The sequence below is a fragment of the Strongylocentrotus purpuratus genome, unplaced genomic scaffold (assembly GCF_000002235.5).
Source record: "Strongylocentrotus purpuratus isolate Spur 01 unplaced genomic scaffold, Spur_5.0 spur5_scaffold_20, whole genome shotgun sequence".
Taxonomy (NCBI): Eukaryota; Metazoa; Echinodermata; class Echinoidea; order Camarodonta; family Strongylocentrotidae; genus Strongylocentrotus; species Strongylocentrotus purpuratus.
In genome coordinates, this window is record NW_022145606.1 from 6,121,275 (window position 1) to 6,144,316 (window position 23,042).

At 36.9% G+C, this 23,042-nt stretch overlaps 1 protein-coding gene across 1 annotated transcript; it reads right to left on the reverse strand.

Moving 5' to 3' along the window:
• Nucleotides 1-1,595: 1,595 nt before the first annotated feature.
• On the reverse strand, nt 1,596-22,888 carry LOC592751 (myb-related transcription factor). Its single transcript, XM_030992663.1, has 17 exons — nt 22,653-22,888; nt 19,710-19,839; nt 19,020-19,172; nt 16,716-16,819; nt 15,496-15,624; nt 14,155-14,278; nt 13,565-13,634; nt 12,294-12,462; nt 11,802-11,941; nt 10,972-11,102; nt 10,357-10,494; nt 9,369-9,481; nt 8,151-8,265; nt 6,792-6,902; nt 6,133-6,240; nt 5,539-5,736; nt 1,596-4,849 (listed from the first exon to the last, which is right to left on the reverse strand). The coding sequence occupies exons 1-17, from the start codon at nt 22,673-22,675 to the stop codon at nt 4,727-4,729; spliced, it is 2,079 nt and encodes a 692-aa protein (XP_030848523.1). The 5' UTR covers nt 22,676-22,888; the 3' UTR covers nt 1,596-4,726.
• Nucleotides 22,889-23,042: the final 154 nt, after the last annotated feature.

Sequence of the window (23,042 nt, forward strand, 5' to 3'; positions counted from 1 at the left end):
TACGAGAGGAAATTTCAAAAGCTTAACTTTGTTGTTATTACAGTACCATAATCTACTCGTTTGCTTTTGCAGAAAGAAAATGCTATTTAAGGTTGATTCACTGACACGACATCAAACAAGAAGGAAAATAAAACACATACAAAATAAACCAAACTAGCAATAAATATGAATAATACAGTGGAAACTCCTTATAACGAGGTGCTTAAGACCATGCAAATAACCTTGTTATATCCAGAATCTTGTTATAAGAGATACCTCGCTATAACAGAGCTCATTATAATGAGTGTCCACTGTAACTCAAAATTGAATGAAATTGTAATAAATTAGTGTGCTCTATTCTATATTATTATGTACAAGCTTGACTGCACTCTGTCCAACCCACTTCAAGGAGAATAATACAGTCAAACCTGACTAGAAAAAACGCTGTAGGGACACAAAAAGGTGGCCTGTAGAAGCAGATGGTCTTTATATACAGGTTCTCAATGACATGTTTCAATAAGAACTGTGCATGTTTTTGTATACACAGGTGGGCACTATACACAGCAGGTTCAACTGTATTTCACATGTCACTGCAGTTGGAAATAAGAAGGCATAAATATCGATGCTGTCATATATAAGTGTCTTGCACTGCATGTTCTGTGTAACATTTCAACAACAAAAATCCATTTTGTTGTCATGCGAGAAGAATTTGTTGCAATAGTTATAATTTACTCGTCCTGACAATCCTTCGTTTTCTTCTTCTAAAGACAAGATTTTGTAGAGAAAAGGCAATAATTTCATAAATCTGTAAGACTGCTTCGTTTTCTAAAGCAAGGTATTGTTTTACCTATGTTTACACTCTTTAGGTACAACCACTGCAATTCTGTGAGCACAAGATTATTCATTTACTGTCAAAAGTTTTAATGCAAAGTTCTAAGCATATTTCAAATTAATTGAGTCTACTTCCATAGTTCCATTTATCTGAATAAATATACATTAATAATAATATCATAGTCGCACCGCCAAACAGACTCCAAACAGATCTATAATTGATCCTACATTCAGTCTAATGTAATGTGATGTTTTGGTCTGTTGTTGGGCTGGTATCATTCTTGTGACCATGGTATTGGAACAGATATAACAACTCACTTCTACTTTTCAAAACTTAACAATGTTTGCTATTGCCATACTACTACAACACCGTACTAGAGATAATCTGATATCTGAACATTCAGTTTGTATGCATTGTATAGAAGCTGCGATGTGCTAAATATAACCTCAAACTGTAACACAATACACCACATCTGCAAATGCACTATCAAATGGTACTATGTGTGACCTACAATGACCCAAAATTTTGATTAAAATTGCCAAGGACTCTCAGGCAAAATCAAAGCTTTCAAATGATCTTTCTATCTGGAAATTACATGTTTTGCCATGTAGAAACTGACTAGTAAAGAAAATGAAATGTAAAGCACTCTCTAAATATATGCAAAATAGTATTTACACAATAGTTATGTGGAGCCAGTCAGGCCTCAAAAAGAGAATGTTGTATTGCCCTTTAGGTGCCAGAACCTGGGTCGTTTGGTCGGAAATCGTTTTGCTTCCCCCCCCCCCCCCCCCTCAAAACAGCGACCGTCGCCCCCAAAAGGGCAATACAGCATCTTTTTTAAACGTCCAATCATAATTTTAAAAAGAGGATATATTTATATTATCAAACTGCAGAGCTTTGGGGAAAATTAGAGGATGGTCATTTTAGTAACGTCTAAAAATACAGAGAGGCATATTTGATCAGAGCCGCTATAATGATGAATAATAATGAATCACATACATGTATAAACTAATAGAATAGCACTCATAAAAACAAATCTGCAAATACAATATGTACATCGTATACACATCAAATCATAATGACGAAAAGAAAAATAACTCGGCAAAATAACCTTCCACAGTTGAGAAGTATTTGGGATCAAGTCTTATGCATGTCCTCTTTATACTTGCTAATAACGTGTATGTTGATATTCATGTGTATCCTTTATACACAACGTCATAAACTATTTATATACACATTTTGTTGTCTGTTCCAAACGCTTGATGAGCATGATAACTTACTTTATCAATTTCTTTTGGTATGATTCGCATCAAACTTCGGTCATGTTTTTTTCCCCTTCTACTTTCTTTATGCTGTTGTTTACATTAATAACTGCAAAACCACAAGCGTAACATGAAGCGTGTGTACATTCTATGATCATTTGAATCTGGTGCTGTACTGACCATATTATCTGAAATTGTTTCAGCACCAAAATAGACAATTCGTGCTTTCTATCCACCGTTTGTTTTTTGAAGATTTATTTATATTTAACACTGCACAGAATTACGTCATCTTCTCATCCCCACTTGAAAGATATTACAATATTGTTGAAATGCATCACGCACTGCAGTCAAATTGTTTGTCATTAATAATTGTTTCACTTTCAACTTCAAATCAACTCTAGAGTACTAATACTTGTATACTAATTTCCTCATAATTGTAAACTTTTGTTAGGTTCATGAGAATATTATTAGTACAAGATGTTGTTTATAGTGTTGGTATCGTATAGATGCTTTTTGTGTAAACAATTTTCATGAAAGGAATTGAAACCTTTGTCAACGATTACAGTATTAAACATTATATTTATATATATGAAGTAATTCTGGGTATATATTCTAGCTTTAAAATGATTTTAATATTTTGTGTGTGCTTAAAATCATGTTTAATCCATCAATGAAATGGAACAAGGAAAAAGAGGAATAAATACAGTTTAATACTCAATCATTTAATTTTGTTTATTTCTTTGTCCTTTGTTCACATCTTTGTGTATGTCTATTTGTTTTGTCTACTTAATGAAAATTCACTGATCACTTTTGTTTATGTGTGAAAAGAATTTGGTAAAAAAAAAAAAAATCTTCATCATTGTAAATACCGTACTAGCTGTCCCCAATTGTAAATTAAAAGCCTAAAAAGTGTTAACTCTTATATTTCATCAGAGTTAGCACTACTTTGGCTCAAAACAGAAGAAATAATGTACATAATTATTAATGATTAGATTGTTTGAGAATGATGAAAAATGTTCTCAACTGAGCATATTTTGGTTTTCCTGTGACAAATGAAATCCTTTCAACTCCTTTCAATCATCCTATTTGTGATGCCCTAATACTTGTAAAGCAGGTGTGCATCACATCCTGCAAGTCGCCATAACAAATATTTGTCTAGTCTCACTTATAATTAATTTGAAAACATAATTGGCATGCAGACCATAGTAGGATGCGACTGTGCACGTAGACACTCTCAGATGACATAGTCCTCCAAGAACAATCTAGAATAATTGATATCCTTTGCTGTACATGTATGTTACATAGATGCTAGATGACTTCCTAGTATTGTTTCCTGTTATAATGCACACATCAAGTCTATGATACACCGTTATTATATCTAATTTCACCCCTTAGTAAATCAGGAACTCAAATATTAAATCTCTAAAAGCAAAATATACAAACATATACATTGTAATTTACAATCATGCTGTAGCCAAACGCTCAATGTCCAACGGCTCATTCAAATATGAAGCAGTACACACCATGCCGCTGTGTTATAAGATACAGAAACGTGAATCGTATTATGGGAGTGTCGTGGGAGCGTCGTGGCCGAGTGATTTAAGGCGCTTGCCTGGAGATGCGAAGGTCGAGGATTCGAATCCCAACACGGCACTAATATCCTTCAGCAAGATATTAACCTGCACTTGCTACTCTCCACCCAGATGTTAAATGGTCAATTAACGCCTGGCTGGAATGCTCCCCAGAGAGTGGAGATTGTGCACACAGTGTGTGCGGGCAAGCATCAAATCCAATGATCAGGGTAATAGTATATCTGTAAAAGCGCTTAGAGACATTGTATTAAAGGTAATACAAAGTTTTGGGAAATTTTGAAAATTGGGTGGACAATGATTCTTTACAATTTTTATATATTTGGATGCCCCTGTGGGTGTATTATAAGCACTAGAAAATTTAGCCCCTGAAACACTTTTGTTTTCGAGTAAAATTGAATATAAAAATTTACCGGTGCTCCCGGTAAATTTTGATAAATTTCAAATGGCGCCTACGGCCGTACGATGGTAGCTGCGACCATGAAATTCTCAGAATATGTAGTTGTCATATATAATTTCCAAACGGGAATAGCTAATCGGTCGATTTCGGTCAAGAAACATTGTTTTATAGCTTAATTAATATCTTGACCTTGAGAGGGAGCTATACAACATAAAGAGTTTATTATCTACAATTTCATAACTTTAGACTCGATTTCAACCGCGACAACGATCAATGAGTATTGTAGGATCGCATATGTTTCCAATATGTTCATTTGAACCGAATACATGACCCCATACCAAAACTTTGTATTACCTTTAAGCGCTATATAAGCGGAAAATTATTACAATCATGACACAGACGTCATAATGGATAAAAATGCGCTGGATTACCGAAACCTATCTGAACAGGGCTTATCAGTTGAGTGATATCATGTTAGAATCTACGTAATTCGATCAGTTAAATGAAGTACTCACTGAGCATGCATTAATCTTTGAATTAATAAATACAGGCCCTGGTATCTCGCTCATGGGTATGAAACAATCTACTACGGGTTCAAACTACATTCCTAGCTTTAATGTTGACAGACATGACAAGAAACAGATATACTATATGACCTTTGACCTTAGAGGACGAGCGACCTCGGAACACGATCTCGTAGAATCATCCGTCGCGCTTGACCGCTCATGAACTGCTGGTCTCTCGTCTGTCCCAGGGTGATCTGCCACCATTCCTTGTCTCGAGATCCCTGGCAGGAGATGAAAATAAAAATCAGTTATGAATTATCAAATTGGCAACACATCTGCAGACAAAAAGAGAATTATGGTCTTATAAATAAATAATATGGTTATGTATATAGCCCCGGTATCCGCCAGGTCCTGACGCTCATGGCGCTTTACACATATTACCCTGGTTATAGCCGAGCTGCCAAAGTAACTAGCGCTCAAGAATATCAGGTACCCATTTACGCGTGGGTGGAGAGTGGCAAATGTAGATTAACGTCTTGCCAAAGGACAGTAGTGCCGCGGCGGGACTTGAACCCTGTACCTTGTGATCTGCAGTCGGGTGACTTATCAACTAGTCGACAACACCTCTACATATGGGGCTTCCTGTTGGGGAAAAGGCCTAATCACAAAGCATTTTTTCAATGACAAATGAAAAAAAGCAGTGACAAATCTACTGATAACCAATCAGAAACAAGGATTTCAGTAGCATATAACAAAAATTGTCATTTGTCACTGATGACAAGTTTTGTGAAACGCCCCCCTGATGAGGATTGTTGTGAGGTTAGATCAGACACAATACTGATTTGAAGCCAACATGTCCATTTCCATGACTGATAAACCTGAATTATCTCGTTACTCTGATCTTATTCTTGACAGGACCATCGTCAACTTCAAACTTGAATATTTCACATGCAGCCCCATATATATTCACCTTGGTTTGTTGAAATACAGGTCCATTGGCTGGCTCAACTTTGACCTTTGGCCTTGCGGGGGCGACAGGGGACGGGGTCGAAGGCATGTTGAAAGCTTCGTTAAGAGCTTTCATACTCATTTCACCACCGAGGATTGACCCTTGACCTTTACTGCCTACAGGGGGCGACATCAGCAGACTTGATGCAAGGATGCTCTCCTGTGAGCAGAAACATAAATCAGTGAACCATGAGCGAGATATAAGCGCAGTCAACCGCTAGAAAATCAAATCCTTCAGGACTGGAGAAAATAATTTGAAAAGCCAATTTTTGGGCCAGTGCAAGGTTGACTGTAATGCTCTTCCTTCACTCAAATAAACACTTGGTTCACTCAGAGTTAGATTTTAGATGGATATCCAGGATTTCTTCTGTTTAGTGTTTTTACCAAATCTTTCAAATGTGGGTAATACTTTTTTTTGGTCAAGTTTGGCAAACAGTAATGTAGAAGACTAAGAAGCCGGCCGCCCACCCACCGGCTGCCGAGATGGTTGCTACAGCATAAGATGCATAATAATATCAAAACTTTTCTTTTTTCAATGTGTATTATATCAACTTACATCAGCCTCTTCTTGTCTAGTCTCGTCTCCAGTCAAATTTTCCTTTTCCCTCTGCATGCAGCTGGACAGCGACTTCCTTACTTTCTTCACAGGTGATATTGATTCGGCCTGGAACAAAGAATAATGAGTGAAAATAACATTTGTATGAGATGAGAGTTGGTCCAGTGGATAGCTTTCTGTATTTGCCTACAAACTGGCTTTGACGGTTCCCTTTCCAAAACCAAGTCATGACTATCTATCGGACGGTGCCATTAATGTCAGGCCCTCAGATGAAAATAATCATCATGAGTCTGAAACATATTGCATACAAACACACAAACATACATAAAATGGTCATTTATAAAACTATAAACATGTGGGTTCTTTGATTTGTTGGCACAATATTTATCTAATCTCATCACTTTGGCTACATTCTACTCAATTCTCTAAACTTTCTTTCATACATTTTCATTCATTATTCAAAATCTTGCATACACTTAACGGATAACGAACGCCGATATGACTATTGACAAATGGATCTTTCTGATGTTAACAACCTTAGGCAATGGTCATATTAGATAAAAGTATTTTGGGATGAATGAAGTCAATCTAAAGATTAAAGATTTACATGGAACTACCCATTATAAAATGTACTGATAATCACATCATATGATTCCTACCTTCTGCAAGATGGCACGTTTTAATTGGTTAATCGCAATCTTGTTGAGCCCCTCTCTCTCGTCTCGAGCAATGATCTCTGAGATATCAGAAAGCTGGTTCGGGGTGTGCGGCTAGAAACAGAACAGAGAATTTTATCATTATAATTAGAAAATTCAAAGAGCATTGCAGCCTTTTCACACACAGCTAAAATTCTATAAACATGACTAGTATAAACGTGTTTCGAACGTGTTTAAACTAATCACGAGCCTTTCACACACAGAAATTTCGTTGCGATCGTTAATAGTTTCGTGATTAACTACTGCTCGTAAAATGCGCAGTAGTGCCATTGCGCATTGAAGGTCATGTCATGTCAATCAAAGCGCACGCTCCATCCAGTTTAAACACGTTTAAACACGAATTTCCTTTCACACACAAAATGTCAAGCTCTCTAGATACAAACTTCGTATCTGCAGCCTGCTTTTAGGGGCGTATGGATCGCGACTTCGTATCTATCCCAACATCGTATAAACGATGTTCACACTGGGAAATTTTGTCTATAAACATGTTTAAAACTGTTGAGTGATTCTAATCATCTCTAGATACGATGAATTTTAGCTGTGTGTGAAAAGGCTGCCGATCACCTAACTCTAAAATGTGTTGGTTTAAAACATGAGCTTGATGAAAGGATCCTGCTGTAAAGAGACATTTTCAAAATATATATGAGGTATTGCTATATAAAGAAGGTCTTCTGATTTCATTACTGCATCAATGACTGATAGATATCATATTGGAAAGCTTCAGGGGGGACCAGTAGTAATGCAATATTTATGGAATGAGAATAAGACTTCTTTGGGGATGCATATCAACAACAAAAAGCAGTAGCATGAAGCATGTAAATTGCTACAGATGTTGCCATTATCAATTAAACTGAATGTTCATGTCTACCCTATTCCAAACGAAAATCAATTTTCTACATAAGTCTCCTAAAATGGCTAATTTTCTGTAAATCAGGTCTCACAAAATACAGAAATTCTTCCAGTCAGTTCACAGACGTACTATTTAAGTTTGTAATTTGAAAAGCCTTTATAAGCATTCAAGGTTTGCAAATGTGATGCTGTTTTTATGTAGTGGTGGTGGTTATTTTACCTGGCAGCTAAGAAAGCAATAAATGCCTGTTAGTAAGCAACCAGAAGACAGACGGCTTTAGGTCCTCTCCGACGGACCTGGTAATGAGGATTAATGCCTTACCAAAGGGCACTAGCGCATCGAATTGGTTTCGAACCCGGGTCACCGGATTACAAGACCACTGAGCTATTGCGCCTCCTTAAATGTCAAATAATAACTTTCCCCAAACTCGATCTTCTCAAAACCACACATACCATTTTCCTGATTGGTCCTCCTGCCTTCTCTATGGCTGCCAGGGCATCCTTGAAGGGTGTAGGTGTCCTGGGTGTGTCAATCAACGAGCGTCGGATCCGAGGGGTGCGGAACATGCTGCCATGGTAATGGAGAGAGATAAAAGATGGTTATGATGATGATGGTGATTCACAGCATTTGTATGGCGCCATATATCTGTTTCAATAAACATTCAAAGGCACAAGCTCCTCCAAAAAAGTTAGCATTTAAATGTCTGAAGGAAGATGTGAGTCTTAAGTGAGTCGGGGCTTGTATACCTAGAATGATTTTAGATACCTTTGAAACTTGATGTCTATTGTTGTGTAAATGAGCGTTGTGGAAGACTTGGAGACAGGACATGAAAGATCCAAACCAGCATGGGAAAAATACATTTAAAAGCCCCTCTGCACTGGTTTGGCCAGGGGATATTAGACCTCCCTGCATGCCCACTGACAGGTGGTTATCTCATCAAATCAGCTCACAATTAACATTAGAAAAAGGAGATCATGGGGGACCAATGGTCACTGCATGCTCAGGCATTGTTTGCTATATAGAGGGCACAAGTAGCTATTATAAAAGTAGTGCAGTGGGACTTTAAAGATGAAGTTGAGTTCTGGTCATGCGATTGCATTGTGAAAGAAACGGTGTGGAATCGACCAGAAAAGGTTGATCATCTAGCATATAAGAATTTGTGTGTATTGCAAGGTTCTGGAATCATCAAAATGATAAGATATTGGCCAAGTCTTAGTAAAGTTACAAACACTGTACACAGAAAGATGTATATGGGACTACACGAACACGTGGCGTAAAAAACCTACCCCCCGAGTTTTACGATGTACATGAAGTATTTAGAATATGAAGGCATTTGAAGAGCCATGCTTTTCAGGGAACATAAGAATGATAATGCTCATAAATTATTTTTCACCTCTTCCCAGAACTCAACCTTCTCTTTAAAAGATGATGATGTTTGATGATGTTGACGATAAGAATGATGAAGAAGAAGATGGTGATGAATTCTTCTTCTTCACTTTCCCTATACTGTTCAATCTATTTATCTTCTCACTCGTTGTACCCAAAGGACCCTTTATCATGTCACGGACTCCAGGAAGAATTAGTGTCATTCCCTCCTATTTATGTAACAATATTTACTTAAGATAACAATATTAAAAAGAATTATCTGAAATAAAAAAGTCATTCCTTACCCAGCTGGTGTTGTGAGCATTGAGGGAGTGGCTTGTGAATGGTTTCCACCAATCGGAGTGGAGGTGAGCAGTAAAGAGGAGGAGCATGTTGCCGAGGTGCTTCCATTCAGAAACTGAAAGAGAACCAGTGATACCAGGCATATTGTGAAAACAAGGAAAGATGAAATGAGAAGAAAATAAATCAAGGTAATTGCTGACTCGCTGTGTCTCAATGTCTATAACAGCATCTAGTTTGTCAGCATGATTAGGTCTCGCTCTATGTTTAAGGGCAATCTAACCCTTGTAATCGGTTTCTTTGCATTAAAACAGAAAAGAGCAAGAAAGAGGAAATCTGATCAGTGAAAAAAAAAAAGAACAAGTAAAAAGAACAGTTTTGGATGTTTGAAAGATTACATCATTTGTTGTATGTGAATATCAAATTGGTCATGTTGTCTATGGATTGTTACGTACTTTGTCAACTCTCCTTATAAAAAAAGTATCATTAATTTCCTTTTTCTTTTTCTTCAATTTTGAGACATTTTTGTGCATCAAATGAAAACAAGCTTCACTCTCTCTAATGGTCAAGATCTGCATGAATCAAAGTCAGTCTCTTTGTAAAAATACCGTTAAATGGCATTGAAGCCCCTCTAAAAAGTTTGGAGCCCCAAATTTGCCAAAAAATTGAGGGCAAAATTTCACTTAAATCGTATCATAATGTGAAAGAGGATTGACACAAAGTTTCCAACCCCCCCCCCCCCCAAAAAAAAAAAAATGTTTGAAGACAAATATTGATAAAAGAATACATAATTTGGGTTTTCTGTTGTATGCGGAAAACCTATATTTTGTATTCTTAAATTTGAGAATCCTTGCAGCAACACATCTTAAATGACATTCTCTTTCACATTATGATACCATTCAAGGGAAATTTTGCCATCACATTTTTGGGGCTCCCGACACTTTAGAGAGGCCTTAAAACTGAACTTATGCGATCTGTAGAGGGCTGGCTTACCTGTGAGGGTGAGAAGGGGAGGGTCTTAATGGGCGTACCCTGAGGCGTCTTGTACCGGGATGTGTTAGGCGTGTTCAGGGTGGAGCTTAATGATGTATCCATGGAAACATCAAAGGAGGCGGAGCTTGTTCTAACTCGCTACAGGAGAAACATGATGGGATGAGAGAATGTAAAACATTAGCACAAACTTACTTGAATTTGGTTTACAGTTATTTGATAAACTTTTTTTAAATGTTTTATGTCCATGACCCAAGAATGAATGTATTTTGATATGAAAATAGAATGGAAAAAAAAAACAGTGGAAAACTACTACAATTTGGTGAGGGCATAAACCTTCCTGGTTCTTAGCACAAGAACTGTTCAACGGCACTGTAAAAAATAAAAATTTATGATGTCAATATAATACTTTTATTAAATTTTATTACATTCCTGTTAAAAAATTGCAAAACATGCAAATACAAAAAATATAAATATTGCCAATTAAGTGGCCCAGCAGAGCTCTCAGTGAGAGTCGGTTGTTTCAGCACATTGAAAAGCTTTGCCAAGCGTCTGGTGACACACACTACTGTTCACATTTTGCGAGATAGACCAAAACTTCTGAGATTGTGCCCTTACCTTGCGTTTGGCCTTCCTAAGGATGGTAGGAGGGGTGCTGAACTTGGATGTGACGGGTGACGTGATGGGTATAAGACCACCTGATGCCTCACGTGACAGGTCTAGAAGCGCCTGGCCATCAAAACGATAGTCTGTCAAGAGAAAGAGATTCAAAAAGGGAGTTGGATTTTAAAGTTAGTATGGAACTTGCTGACTTCTTAGACTAATATAACTCAAGATGGACCCCATGGAAGCCTCTACACCTCTACATGAACAAGCTCAAAGCCCTTTACCTTAGTAAATAAAACAGAATAATTATTCATACTGGATAAAAAAATACATGTCGTTAAAAACCTTATACATATTGATGTATGTTAATTATGCTCATGAGCAGAACACTCAGTTGTAATTTGTAAAGGATTGATTTTTGAAAAACCTACCACCATCATAAATCTAATGTCACATTGTTGTGAAAATGTGGAGGATAAGAAAAGTAAACATAATCGTTTCACCATCTCTGTCTTCTCTCTCTCTCCTTGCATATGATTCACATTTATTTTATTTATTTTGTATTATTTTCCTTTCAACTCTTTGTCCATCCTCTCTCCCTCCTTCTATGATAATATACCTCTAACTTGTCTACACACATTATGTAAACATTACAAATAAATACTGAGAAAAGACACAATTTCAAATTAACACCTACATAAAACAAGGGTATATTTCTAACAAGTAAAAATGTACATATACAAAGCTTTCAAAAGCTTATGAATCAGCTAATTAATATATTTTTTGCATAAACTACGAGCAATAACAATAACAATAACAAAAGTCTAAAATTTGAAACATACCGATAGATCCTTTGGTGTTCATATGGGTGAACTTAATGGGAGTACTGGAATTGACCCCCAGTGAAAGGTCAAAGGTTGATATTCCATTGTCCTTGTCATCAAAGGGATGACCGCTGGTCTCAATCAGATCATGGAAATCTCTGCAGAGGGAAGGAAGAAAGTTTAGAAAGAAGAAGAAATTAGAATGCTTCTGTGATTGGTGCACTTGATTGCAAGCCCCGTGGTACAGCGAGGCTTGCAATCAAGTGCACGAATCACAGAAGCATGTTTTGCGCTTGATGTAACATGTTCAATGTTGCGAACCTGTATTAAATCAAAGTATTCTAGCTAAAAAAATATCATTTTTCTTAGTTAAATCAAATTTTTTTTTCTCTCTGATATTTGTAATAGTTGTTATGCATATTTTTGGTAAAAAAAAATATTCATGTTCTGTGTTTTGTAATAAATACAAATACAAGACTGAAACAAAGTGAAACTTATTTTTAAACTTACCTGAAAGGTGAGATTTCACCACAATTGTCCATGATCAGCCATTTCTGAGGAGTCTTGACTCCTTGTTTGACCTTTGAACCTTCCCCTTCATCTTGACCTAGGGTGTCGTGACCCATCGGGTAGAGGGTACGCACCACACGCTGACCCTGACCTCGCATCCTCAGAGCATCTGAGAGAAGGAGAGGAAGAAAATAAAACAAAATCATGAGTGGGAACTTCAATCATTGTCATCAATGTTTTGGTCTTAACTTATATAGCCCGAAAGAAAGACACAGAAATATCGGATCCCAAATATTCTGTAGAGTAAAAAGCCTGACAATCCTAAGTCGGAACTTCAAGTTTAGTTAAAAACAGCCATTTTGGTTTTACCCGTATGCATTGTACAGTCAAACCTGTTTAGTGACCACCTGTCTACAAAGACCACATTTTTTAATAACCCTTGAAAATGGTTTCTCATTGAGAAATGTATTGAAGGAGCCTGTCTACAAAGACCACATTTTTTAATAACCCTTGAAAATGGTTTCTCATTGAGAAATGTATTGAAGGAGCCTGTCTACAAAGACCACATTTTTTAATAACCCTTGAAAATGGTTTCTCATTGAGAAATGTATTGAAGGTGCCTGTCTACAAAGACCACTTTTTGTGTTTCCCTTGGGCGGTTGCTATAGACAGGTTTGACTGTAGCTCGAAAGAAAGACCCATATATATTCGATCCCATATATTCTGTAGGGGAAAAAGCCTGAAAAGCATTGACACAGAGGGGAGACAGGCACTTCTTCTTCTTCTTGAGTCACAAAGCCACAATGTTCACTGTTGGTTAGATGTCCCAAGCCAGTGTTGGATGCATTGTATCGTGCAGGGGGTCAGTGCTTCCAGATCTTTTTGGGTTCAAGGGTCTGGTGGGTGTGGGAAGGCTAGGAGATGTATCATGCTGCATAGTCTGCTCCTCTACAGGGCTTGTAAACAGGTTCAAGCCTGCAAAATGACAGCCCTGTCAACAAAGCCTTTTTTGCAAGAAGAAACAATCCAGAATCGCAAGATTGAGTGTTGCAATTCAATCATTTTGGGGCAAAAAACTCTTGTGATTATCTAGAATCTTGACCATAATCCAATGTATGACATGTTCATGCATGCAAAAGTCATGTTGACATCTGAAAGAATTGACAAGATAAAGCGGTAAGGGAAAGAAGGGGGGGGGGATGATGAAGAAGAAGAAGAAGATGAAAATAATGAAAACATGGATACACATAAAGACAAAAACAACGACATACCTCTAATGGAATTAGCATTCATGAAGTCACTATCTGGTGTGTATATCTTGGAGCTACTGCTACATGGTTTCTGTCAAACAAGAAAAACACATAACAAAATATGACTGCCTAAATTTTTACAAATTACTGATCGAGTTCACATTGCAAATGTAATTGTAGCTGCATTTTTATTATAAAGAAGGTAACACTTCTTCACATCTTGTTGTCATCAGCACATATCCGTCCATATGTCGATACGACAAGATATAATTATCACATTATTGATACTACTATCACATAACCATGATGACATAACTGAACTGTTTTCTGGTCTTATTACCATGTCCCATACATTTTCCAGAGTCACCACCTTTGCAGGTTGTAATAACCCACTGCACTATTCGTATAAGCATAGGGGGAAACCCCGGTGTAGTGGTCCACCTGCACACCCCCAATCAGTTATACCAGGACAGACCCGAGGGTTACAGTCAGTGATGCAGATCGCTTTTTCCCTCCCAGACACAGGCGATGCCAAATACCTAATAATAATAACAATAACAATACACAGGATTCTAGAAAAAACGGTTGTAATGATGAAGATTTGAACTTACCTGGTTATCATTAGTGTGTGTATAGTGAGGTGTCTTGGTTGTCTTGCTGGGGGTGTAGGGGTTACATGTCTCTACTTTCCTCTTCATCGTGGAGTTCCAGTGATTCTTGATAGCATTGTCCGTCCTGCAAAGGGATTTGATAAAGGAATTTGCCTCATTCAAACAAAAATATAAACATCAAATGAAGGAATTTTTATCTTATGTTTAATCAGCCTGTACACACTTGTTTATGTACAACCCATTCTTTCTTTTCTCTTTACTTTGTATAATTATCTGCGGCCATTGAAGCCCAGCCTTGAAAGGCTACTGGCTCCTCCATATTTTTTGTATTGTTTATTTGCTTATATGTATTGTATAATGCATACATGCCAACATTTGAAAATCAGAAATCTGTACAAATTATGCTATTTTCAAAAAAAAGAGGAACAATCCTAACTCTCCTATTCAATACTACAGACAAATTTGTACAGGAAGGGGAACACCTGCATTAAAATGATAATTATCTTCTCCCAAAAAGAGGAATGTTCCTCTTTAATCTGAACAGTTGGCATATATGATAATGTATTGTTTAATGTATTTTTGTTACGAGGATTGGAAATAATGAATGAATATTGAATGGAGACCGAGTCACACATTGAATCAAGAATTTATACATGAATTGTCAGGGACTGATAGAATATCAAAAACTGAGAAGTATTTGACATTGAATGAATGTTTTAACATCTCTTCTGAACATCATACATAAGGCGTCCATGTGGTAAATTCAAGACTGTTGAGCATGATATATGATATTCTTCCAAACTTACATAAAATGAGGGAGAAAGCTGACAAATTACATTTCACTCTTGTCCACAACTCAACCTTAATTCTCTTGGACCAGTCTACCTTTAGAGATTCCTATATTCCTAGAACCACCACCACCACTGTCATAATCATCATTCTTATCATTGTCAACACAATCACCATCATCATTATAATCATCATCAACACAATCACCATCATCATTATAATCATCATCAACACAATCACCATCATCATTATAATCATCATCAACACAATCACCATCATCATTATAATCATCATCAACACAATCACCATCATCATTATAATCATCATCAACACAATCACCATCATCATTATAATCATCATCAACACAATCACCATCATCATTATAATCATCATCAACACAATCACCATCATCATTATAATCATCATCAACACAATCACCATCATTATAATCATCATCAACACAATCACCATCATCATTATAATCATCATCAACACAATCACCATCATCATTATCATCACCACCATTATCAACTTGAATGTACTTCTACATACCTTCCTGGAAGAAGCTTTGCTATCTCAGCCCATCTGTTACCAAGTTTCTTATGAGCTTCATAGATGATGTAATCCTCCTCTTTAGTCCAAGCAGACTTCTTAATATCAGGATTCAGATGATTATGCCATCTACAAGAAGAAAAATGTTTATTTATCATAATGCAATGGTTGCCAATAACAGGGACGAGACAGAGAAATTTCCAAGAAGGAGGAAGATTAAATGGGGGTCCGGGGGCAAACCTGGAGGGGATTAAGGGGGAAGCGCCCCGTACAGGGGGACCTATCTGCAGAAAACTTTGAATATATCAAACGTTAAAGGACACGTTTTCCTTGTATTTTAAATTCTAAATTTGAGAAATATTTGTTACCCATCTTGCTTCAAGGGACTCTATAACATTGTTCAGATGAGAGAAAGATGGTGCTAAGGTAGTGAGGTTAATGCTAGATGTACAATAAGTGATAATCTGAAAGTTTAATCCCCCCTTTAAATCTCAAAATCAGTGAAGGAATCTCATCCCTACATTCATCAATGTTTAAAGAAATCAGTGATTTGTCCTGTAGTTTAAAGATGGTGACATTGATGGTCGGAATTCAGTTATACAGCAGGTTGATCATGCATGCCTATGTAATGTTGTGCCCTCCCTTTCTTTAACTTCAAACAAATATGAACTCAGTGTTTACATGTATATAACTAAAGGAATCAAAACACATTTAACACATCGTAACAATTATGGGAAATAAGAAACATTTGAACTACATTTATCATATAAAAAACAAACAAAATGATATTACTAGTCTTTACATGGTAGTCTTTATTTCCTAACTTTTTTTTATACTATTTGCTGGCATAATATACAAACATGTATAATAGAAATGTACAGACATAATATAATTTAGATGGACGATTCTCTTATTAGTTTCTATCAAAAAATACCATACATTTCTCTGCATTTCTCTGTCTGACCCACAAAGATTCAATGATTAAAATCGTGAGTAAAAACTTCAATCATTGTCAACAATGTTTTGGTATTACCCAAATAGCCTGAAAGATATATATTGGATCCCAAGAAGATCTGGAAGCAAAGGTTTGCAATAAATTATGAGGCAATGTATATCCCAGCAGTTGAGGAAACCCTGTTAATTTCCACTGATGGTACTACCTGAACTGATACAAGATTGATTTTTTTGTTTGCTATTGAGAGAAGACAGAGATAGCATACCTCTCCCTGCACTGCTTGCCTGTACGCCCCACGAGAAACTTGCTGATGAGAGACCAACGCTTAGGGCCGTGCTCACGAACCAACTCAACTACTCTCTCATCCTCCTGGGTTAGTAGATTAAAACAAACAATTGCGTAGAAAAATCAACAATAACAACATGCAGAAAACAACAATGATTATTGAAAGGAAGAATTTACTCCGATACTTAGTCACACCAGACCAACAACAAACCGAACAAAAATATTAGGTTATGTCTTTGGCCAAAAATTGGTCGGTTAAGAGTTGGTCTGAAGTTGGTGTGGCCGTGTGACTGAGGTATTAAACCAGTAACTTTTGCAAATTTGGAAAGTGCTTCTGATGAGCAAAAGTTTCTTGCTGCCAAAAATGAATTAAAACATTTCTTTTTGTAATTGGCATAAGTCATTTGTCAGGAATAGTTTTAGTTAACAATACCTGACAAATTCTGGATACAATAGCTTCTGGCTTAGAGTAGTTCAACATCAGTAAACCAGTAATTTCAAACAACAAAATAACTAAAATTGGAATTAAAACAAAATTGAAAACAAAACAAAACAAATCAAAAATGATTCATACTTCCTGCTGAGAGCAAAAAGAATAACTCAAACTCTTTAAAAAAGAGAATAAACAATAAAAACGCCTTTCAGCTCTCAAAAGACGATGATTTGTCGAAGCTTACCTTTCCCTACATTGCTTGCCTATTCTACCTGGTATATGTTGACTGATAACAGACCACTGTTTGTTCCCTAGCTCTACCACTAACCGCCTGATTAACAGGTCCTCCTAGTTCATGGAGAAATGATTACCAGTCTCATCAGATAAAGGAGACTCACGTTTCATGAATGTACTCACAGTTTATTTAAATTATACATTTCAAATTGACTCTAATTCATGACTTGATGTCATGTTTTAATGTTTAGTCCGACTAAATGGTATTCATGCAGCAACATCTATGCTCTGAACTTTTGAAGATTTCAGGGAAAAAGCTGTAATTTGATTGAAGGTCTAATGTGTATGTAATATTTGTGTGTGTAATTCAAACAAGTAGGCTTTCAGCCTTGCATCTATGGACATTGAAATATGGCAGAATAGTAGGCCTATGTAATTTAACCACATGAACGAATTCTCTTTCATTGAAATGCCTGATGATTAACCCTATTTAGCCCGGGCTATTTTGAAACTGCATAGCCCAGGGGGGGGGCTTCTCAGGCCCCCCCCTGTGATCTCGGCCGTGAAACGCCCGATCGCCGCGAAAATTTGCATACATGTCAAGTGAAGTGTATAGAATACTATGGTAATTTCAATTTTTTTGAAAAATTCACTCATTTGCATATTTATAGTAATTTATGCAAATAAGGTCATTAAATTCACATTTTTGCCCATAAATCAGACATTATTCATATTTAAGCATTCTTTCTCACTACATATATTTGTTAGACCATTTGGAATAATAATACAACACAAAAATTTGAAAAACCAGGGTTATTCCTTATGTTATCTATTGTTTTGATAATTTCTTATGTATTTCTTTGTTTTTTTAACTTATGTATTTTATTGTTTTTGTTGTTTTATTTCATTTCCAACTATAATTCAACTATTTTGACCCCAAAATAAACACCTAAAATCTAAACAAGACCAAATAACCAATGTTTTACCTCTTTATTTGAAAAATGAGATTTCCATATGTTTTGTACACAAATCACAAAAATGAGCGATTTTCGGGCTGACATGCGAAGACAAAAGGACACGTGACTTTGTAATGGTAGGTCCGATTTTCGAAAAATTTCTTTCAAAAGTTGCGCAAGACTCGAAAGAAAAAAGTCACAAAATTTCAGTGCAAGATTTTCTTGCGTTAAAAAATTATCGCGAAAAATGTCGAGGGGGGGGCTTCTCAAGCCCCCCCCCGGGCTAAATAGGGTTAAGGGAAGGAATGAAAGAAAGCAAGAAAAAGTATAATGTGGGATGGTTTTCTGAAAACCATTATCTTTATTTTAATGATCTTATTTTAATTGTTATTTAACAATACTGTACATTACATTTCGGACAACTGAAAGTCTGAAACCATTTCAATAGGTAGAATAATTCACTTTTGGGGACCCGTTTCACAAAGCCTTTTTTCAATGATAAACGACAAAAACCAATGACAAATCTGCTGATAAGCAATCAGAAGCAAGGATTTCAGTAGCTTATAACAAAAACTGTCATTTGTTACTGATGACAAGTTTTGTGAACCCCCCCCCCCCCAGGACTACTCCATGAGCTTTACTCCTTGACCTTTGACCTTACCTCTGTAGTCCAGGGACCTTTGACCAGGTCAGGGTTCAGGACCTTCTGCCAGCGATGGAAACATTGGAGCTCAGATCGGTTTGGGAAGAAGCTTCCGATAAGTTTCCAGTCTAGCGTGCCATGGACTTCAATGGCTTGCCTCAGCATGTCGTCCTGAAGACAGAAAAATTGGAGAGACTTTTAGTGAATGTAGAACTACAAGTACATTTAAGCGTGATGCTTGAGAGCAGAGAAGGGCATTACACATGTCGTATAGCCATAGGTTCATAAGGGGGAATAACATGTTTGAGTATTTTCTCTTTTTAAAAATCCATTAACAAAATTTAGTGAAGGTGAATTAATGATGTTGATTTTGTTTTCACCCTATAACAGGAAGAATTACATTTTTACTGTGGTAGGAATACACACAGTTCAATTGGATGTCGGCAAACTTGAGGTTTATACACAAATGATAGTTACGATACACAGGATGAGAATACACCTGGGCTGCGTCTCACGAAACCGTCATTAAGTACAAGTTCAGCGACATCACATTAAAATTCGTGTTTAAAGTTTAACACGCGTTACAATGGGATGTCGCTGAACTTGTACTTATGACAGTTTCGTGAGACACAGCCCTGATGGTAGCCTGTATTTATAGCGAAGGAAGATAAGCAGGAGAAAGAGGAAGAAAAAGAGACATGATCAAACCTCATCCTTTGTCCATCTTGCTCGGCTGATCTCTTTCCTGGAATAGAATGATGATCCATGAGACGAATCACTCATGTCCTGATCCGTGTAATCGTCTCCATCGCTAGCACTGTCTGTGTCATCGTAATCACTGCTCAAAGCAAGACACACAAAGTTAAATTACAGTAGGTAAATTATGAATTTCATGGATTCAGATAAAAATATGATTATCATATGATCATTAATTTATTGCCAAAGACAAACATGACACATTAAAAAAACTGTATTGCAGGGGAGGTCATCTTATGATCTTAGTACAGGAGATCTCCCCCCTCCCACCACAATTAAAGTAAATAAAATATATGAAATACTAGCATTGCATGATCAACATTAAGTGAAGAATAAAAATAACCTAATCATCTATTCCACAACTTTCCTTGAAAATGGGTAAAGAATTATCAATAAACAGAGAAGTCAAGTCATGCTAGTCAGCAGTCTAATTCACAAATTTTCAGTGTAACTCACTGTTCCAAAAATCACTCATAATTGTGAATAATGCATAATGCATGGACTTTACACACTCACTTTGTTATCCCTGCAATCTTTTCCCATTTTTTTTTTTTTTTTTTTGGGGGGGGGGGGGGGTGGGTCTCCTCCATTCACCCCCATTATTAATAGTATGAGTATGATGTATGACCACTGGCAATCACATTTGTACACCCCAAAATATGGCTCATGCCAGTGTAAGTTCCCTCACGGAATATTTAGGACCACTTTCCAAGATCTGATAATTAATTCCAGGCTCAATCATGTCTATTGGGTGGTTTGTCAGAGCAGAGTGCAGTGTGCGACTGTGAATCAGACTCTTGTGTTTTTAACTGTTTAAGTACCTAATTTTTTTCAAAGGACAACCGACCACCACAAATGGAACAGCCTTCAAAAGTCTACCTTCGATCCAATGTCAACCAGTCCTCTCTCATTTAATTCATTTTCAGTTCATTGTTTCTGATATTTCACATGATAGACCTAGACCTACATACATCACATGTATCTTTTACTATAAAACAATTCTTTGTAAATTATAATCACATAAAATGGAAAATAAATACATGTTACAAATTAAGTTATTGATCAAGTTATTCAAATAAGTTATTATTCAAATTAACAAGTTTAAGAAGATGAATGTTTATTTGACATTGAAATATGACGAAACATAATATTTGTTATACTAATAAAAAGCTGTAGGTCTACCTAAGTTGTAACATTGCATTTTGTAAAGAATAAATGTAGGTTCTGTACAATTCAAATCTGCTATATTCCTTTTAGAACAGTTTCCCCTTCTTATTAAATCTTTCTAAGGCCATGTAAAATTGATTTCATGTTGATCGTCCCCGCCCGCTTCCTTTTTGGGGGCCGCCTCCTATTTTTTGTTATTTGTTATTTTTTTTTATTTTTTATTTTTTATTTTTTATTATTTTTTATTTTTTTGAAAGAAAAAAAACATGAAAAACACTGCTAAAATGGCTCTATTTCTGATTTTAAAAAAATTGTCGGCGGCCATCTTGAAAAAAAATAGCCTCGACTGTCAGGGAAAATGTACCGAGCGGCCATTTTGAGCGGCCATTTTGAAATATCAAATATCAAATAACATGGTACACCCTCCTCCTCTTTTTCAAAAAATCCGGACGATCAACATGTAATCAATTTTACATGGCCTAATACTGTGTAACACGTACACCCTTTTCACGGTTAAAACCGCCAATTTAATATGCACATAAACATTCCGTCATCAATGTTTTCAGTAGCCCAAATTTTCTGTCTCTTTCGTTCGTTAGTCTCTGATTTAGGTAGAGCCGACCCAAATCAGAGGCTAACAGACAAAAGAGACAGAAAAATTGGGCTGTTTTCAATTTCAGATGCGCATGTATTGTTGCGTTACTGCTTGCGCTCACATCATATTAACATGGGCGCCATCTTAAATTACGAGTAAACAACCTTGTTTAGACTACTCGTAAATTAAAATAGCGTCCCTGTCTGCGCATGCGCACTCTTGTAACCGCAACAAAAATGGTGTAGGGGGTCCTCTAACCAATTGCCCACCTCCACTCCAGTCTCCAGTAAAGTAAAATTAAAACTCCGTTTTCAGTAGGGGCGCTGGTCCGAGAATAAGGATCGTCTTCATAAGCGAGGATCGTCTTCTTTAACACTGACCGATGCGTCCTCAAAAATAAGGACCGTCTGCATTTTTGCAGACGTTTCATATTTTTGATCGGCGCATTGGCGATGCAAAAAACGGATTCTGCAATGATTTTTCTTGATGCAATTTACATTGACTTTGTACAGAGACCTTCACATTATGAGCAATAAATCCTTGGGAAGACGGACAACCCATAAAAGTAGACGGACAACTAGGGTTATTTTCCCCAGGGGAATCCATTTTTGGCATCGCCAGCGGGCCGTTCTGTAACATGAAACCCCCAGAGCGCCGATGAAAAAAAACGTCCTCGAAAATGCAGACGACCCTTATTTTTGAGGACACATTTTGTCTTCGTTTATGAGGATATCCTTGTTTATGAGGACGATCCTCATTCTCGGACCAGCGCCCCTACTGGTTTTTTGGAGTATATTTTAGGACTAGATCTAGGCCTAGGAGTCGGACTAGGAGGATAACAAACAAAGAACAGCAAACCTAGTAGCCTAAGTTATAGTTTTATATAGGCCTAGATCTAGGTCTACACATTGATTTATGCCTGCTTTGGATTTATTAAAAAGCAGTTTAATCACAGACATATCATCACAGACACTGCACTACACTGTACGACTCGACTGTGCGTTTATCGAGTGCTCAGCTCGGCTTAGTGACGCTGACGCTGTGCCAAAAAAGCGTCAACGCGTCACTGAAATAGCTCTGTGAAATAAAATTGTATTGCAATAATCATGATAATTGTCTTAGTTTTATCTTACCCCATCAATTTTCTTGAATTCATTGTTCATACATATCTCAGGAACATCCCACTCATGCAAAAGGTAATGGTTCTGGTGTGGGTAAAGTGTATTTCTAGGCCGAAAAATAGCTGCATTCCTAGATCCCAGATGTTAACACACGCAAACAATGGTTTCTCAACGCGATCGAATGAATGAATGAATTGCACGTCAACAAAATGGGCGGCTGCCGGCCATAGACGCTACGTGTAATACAAAGCCTGTACAAAAGTCAATGGGAACCCCGGAAGAACAGAATGAATGTCGAATTTGCGCGCGGTGAGTAATGAGATTACGTCACCTGTCTCCTGTGCGATGATTGGCCAAGCATGGGCCAGGGTTCCTTGTCACTAGCTTACATTTCAGACCTTG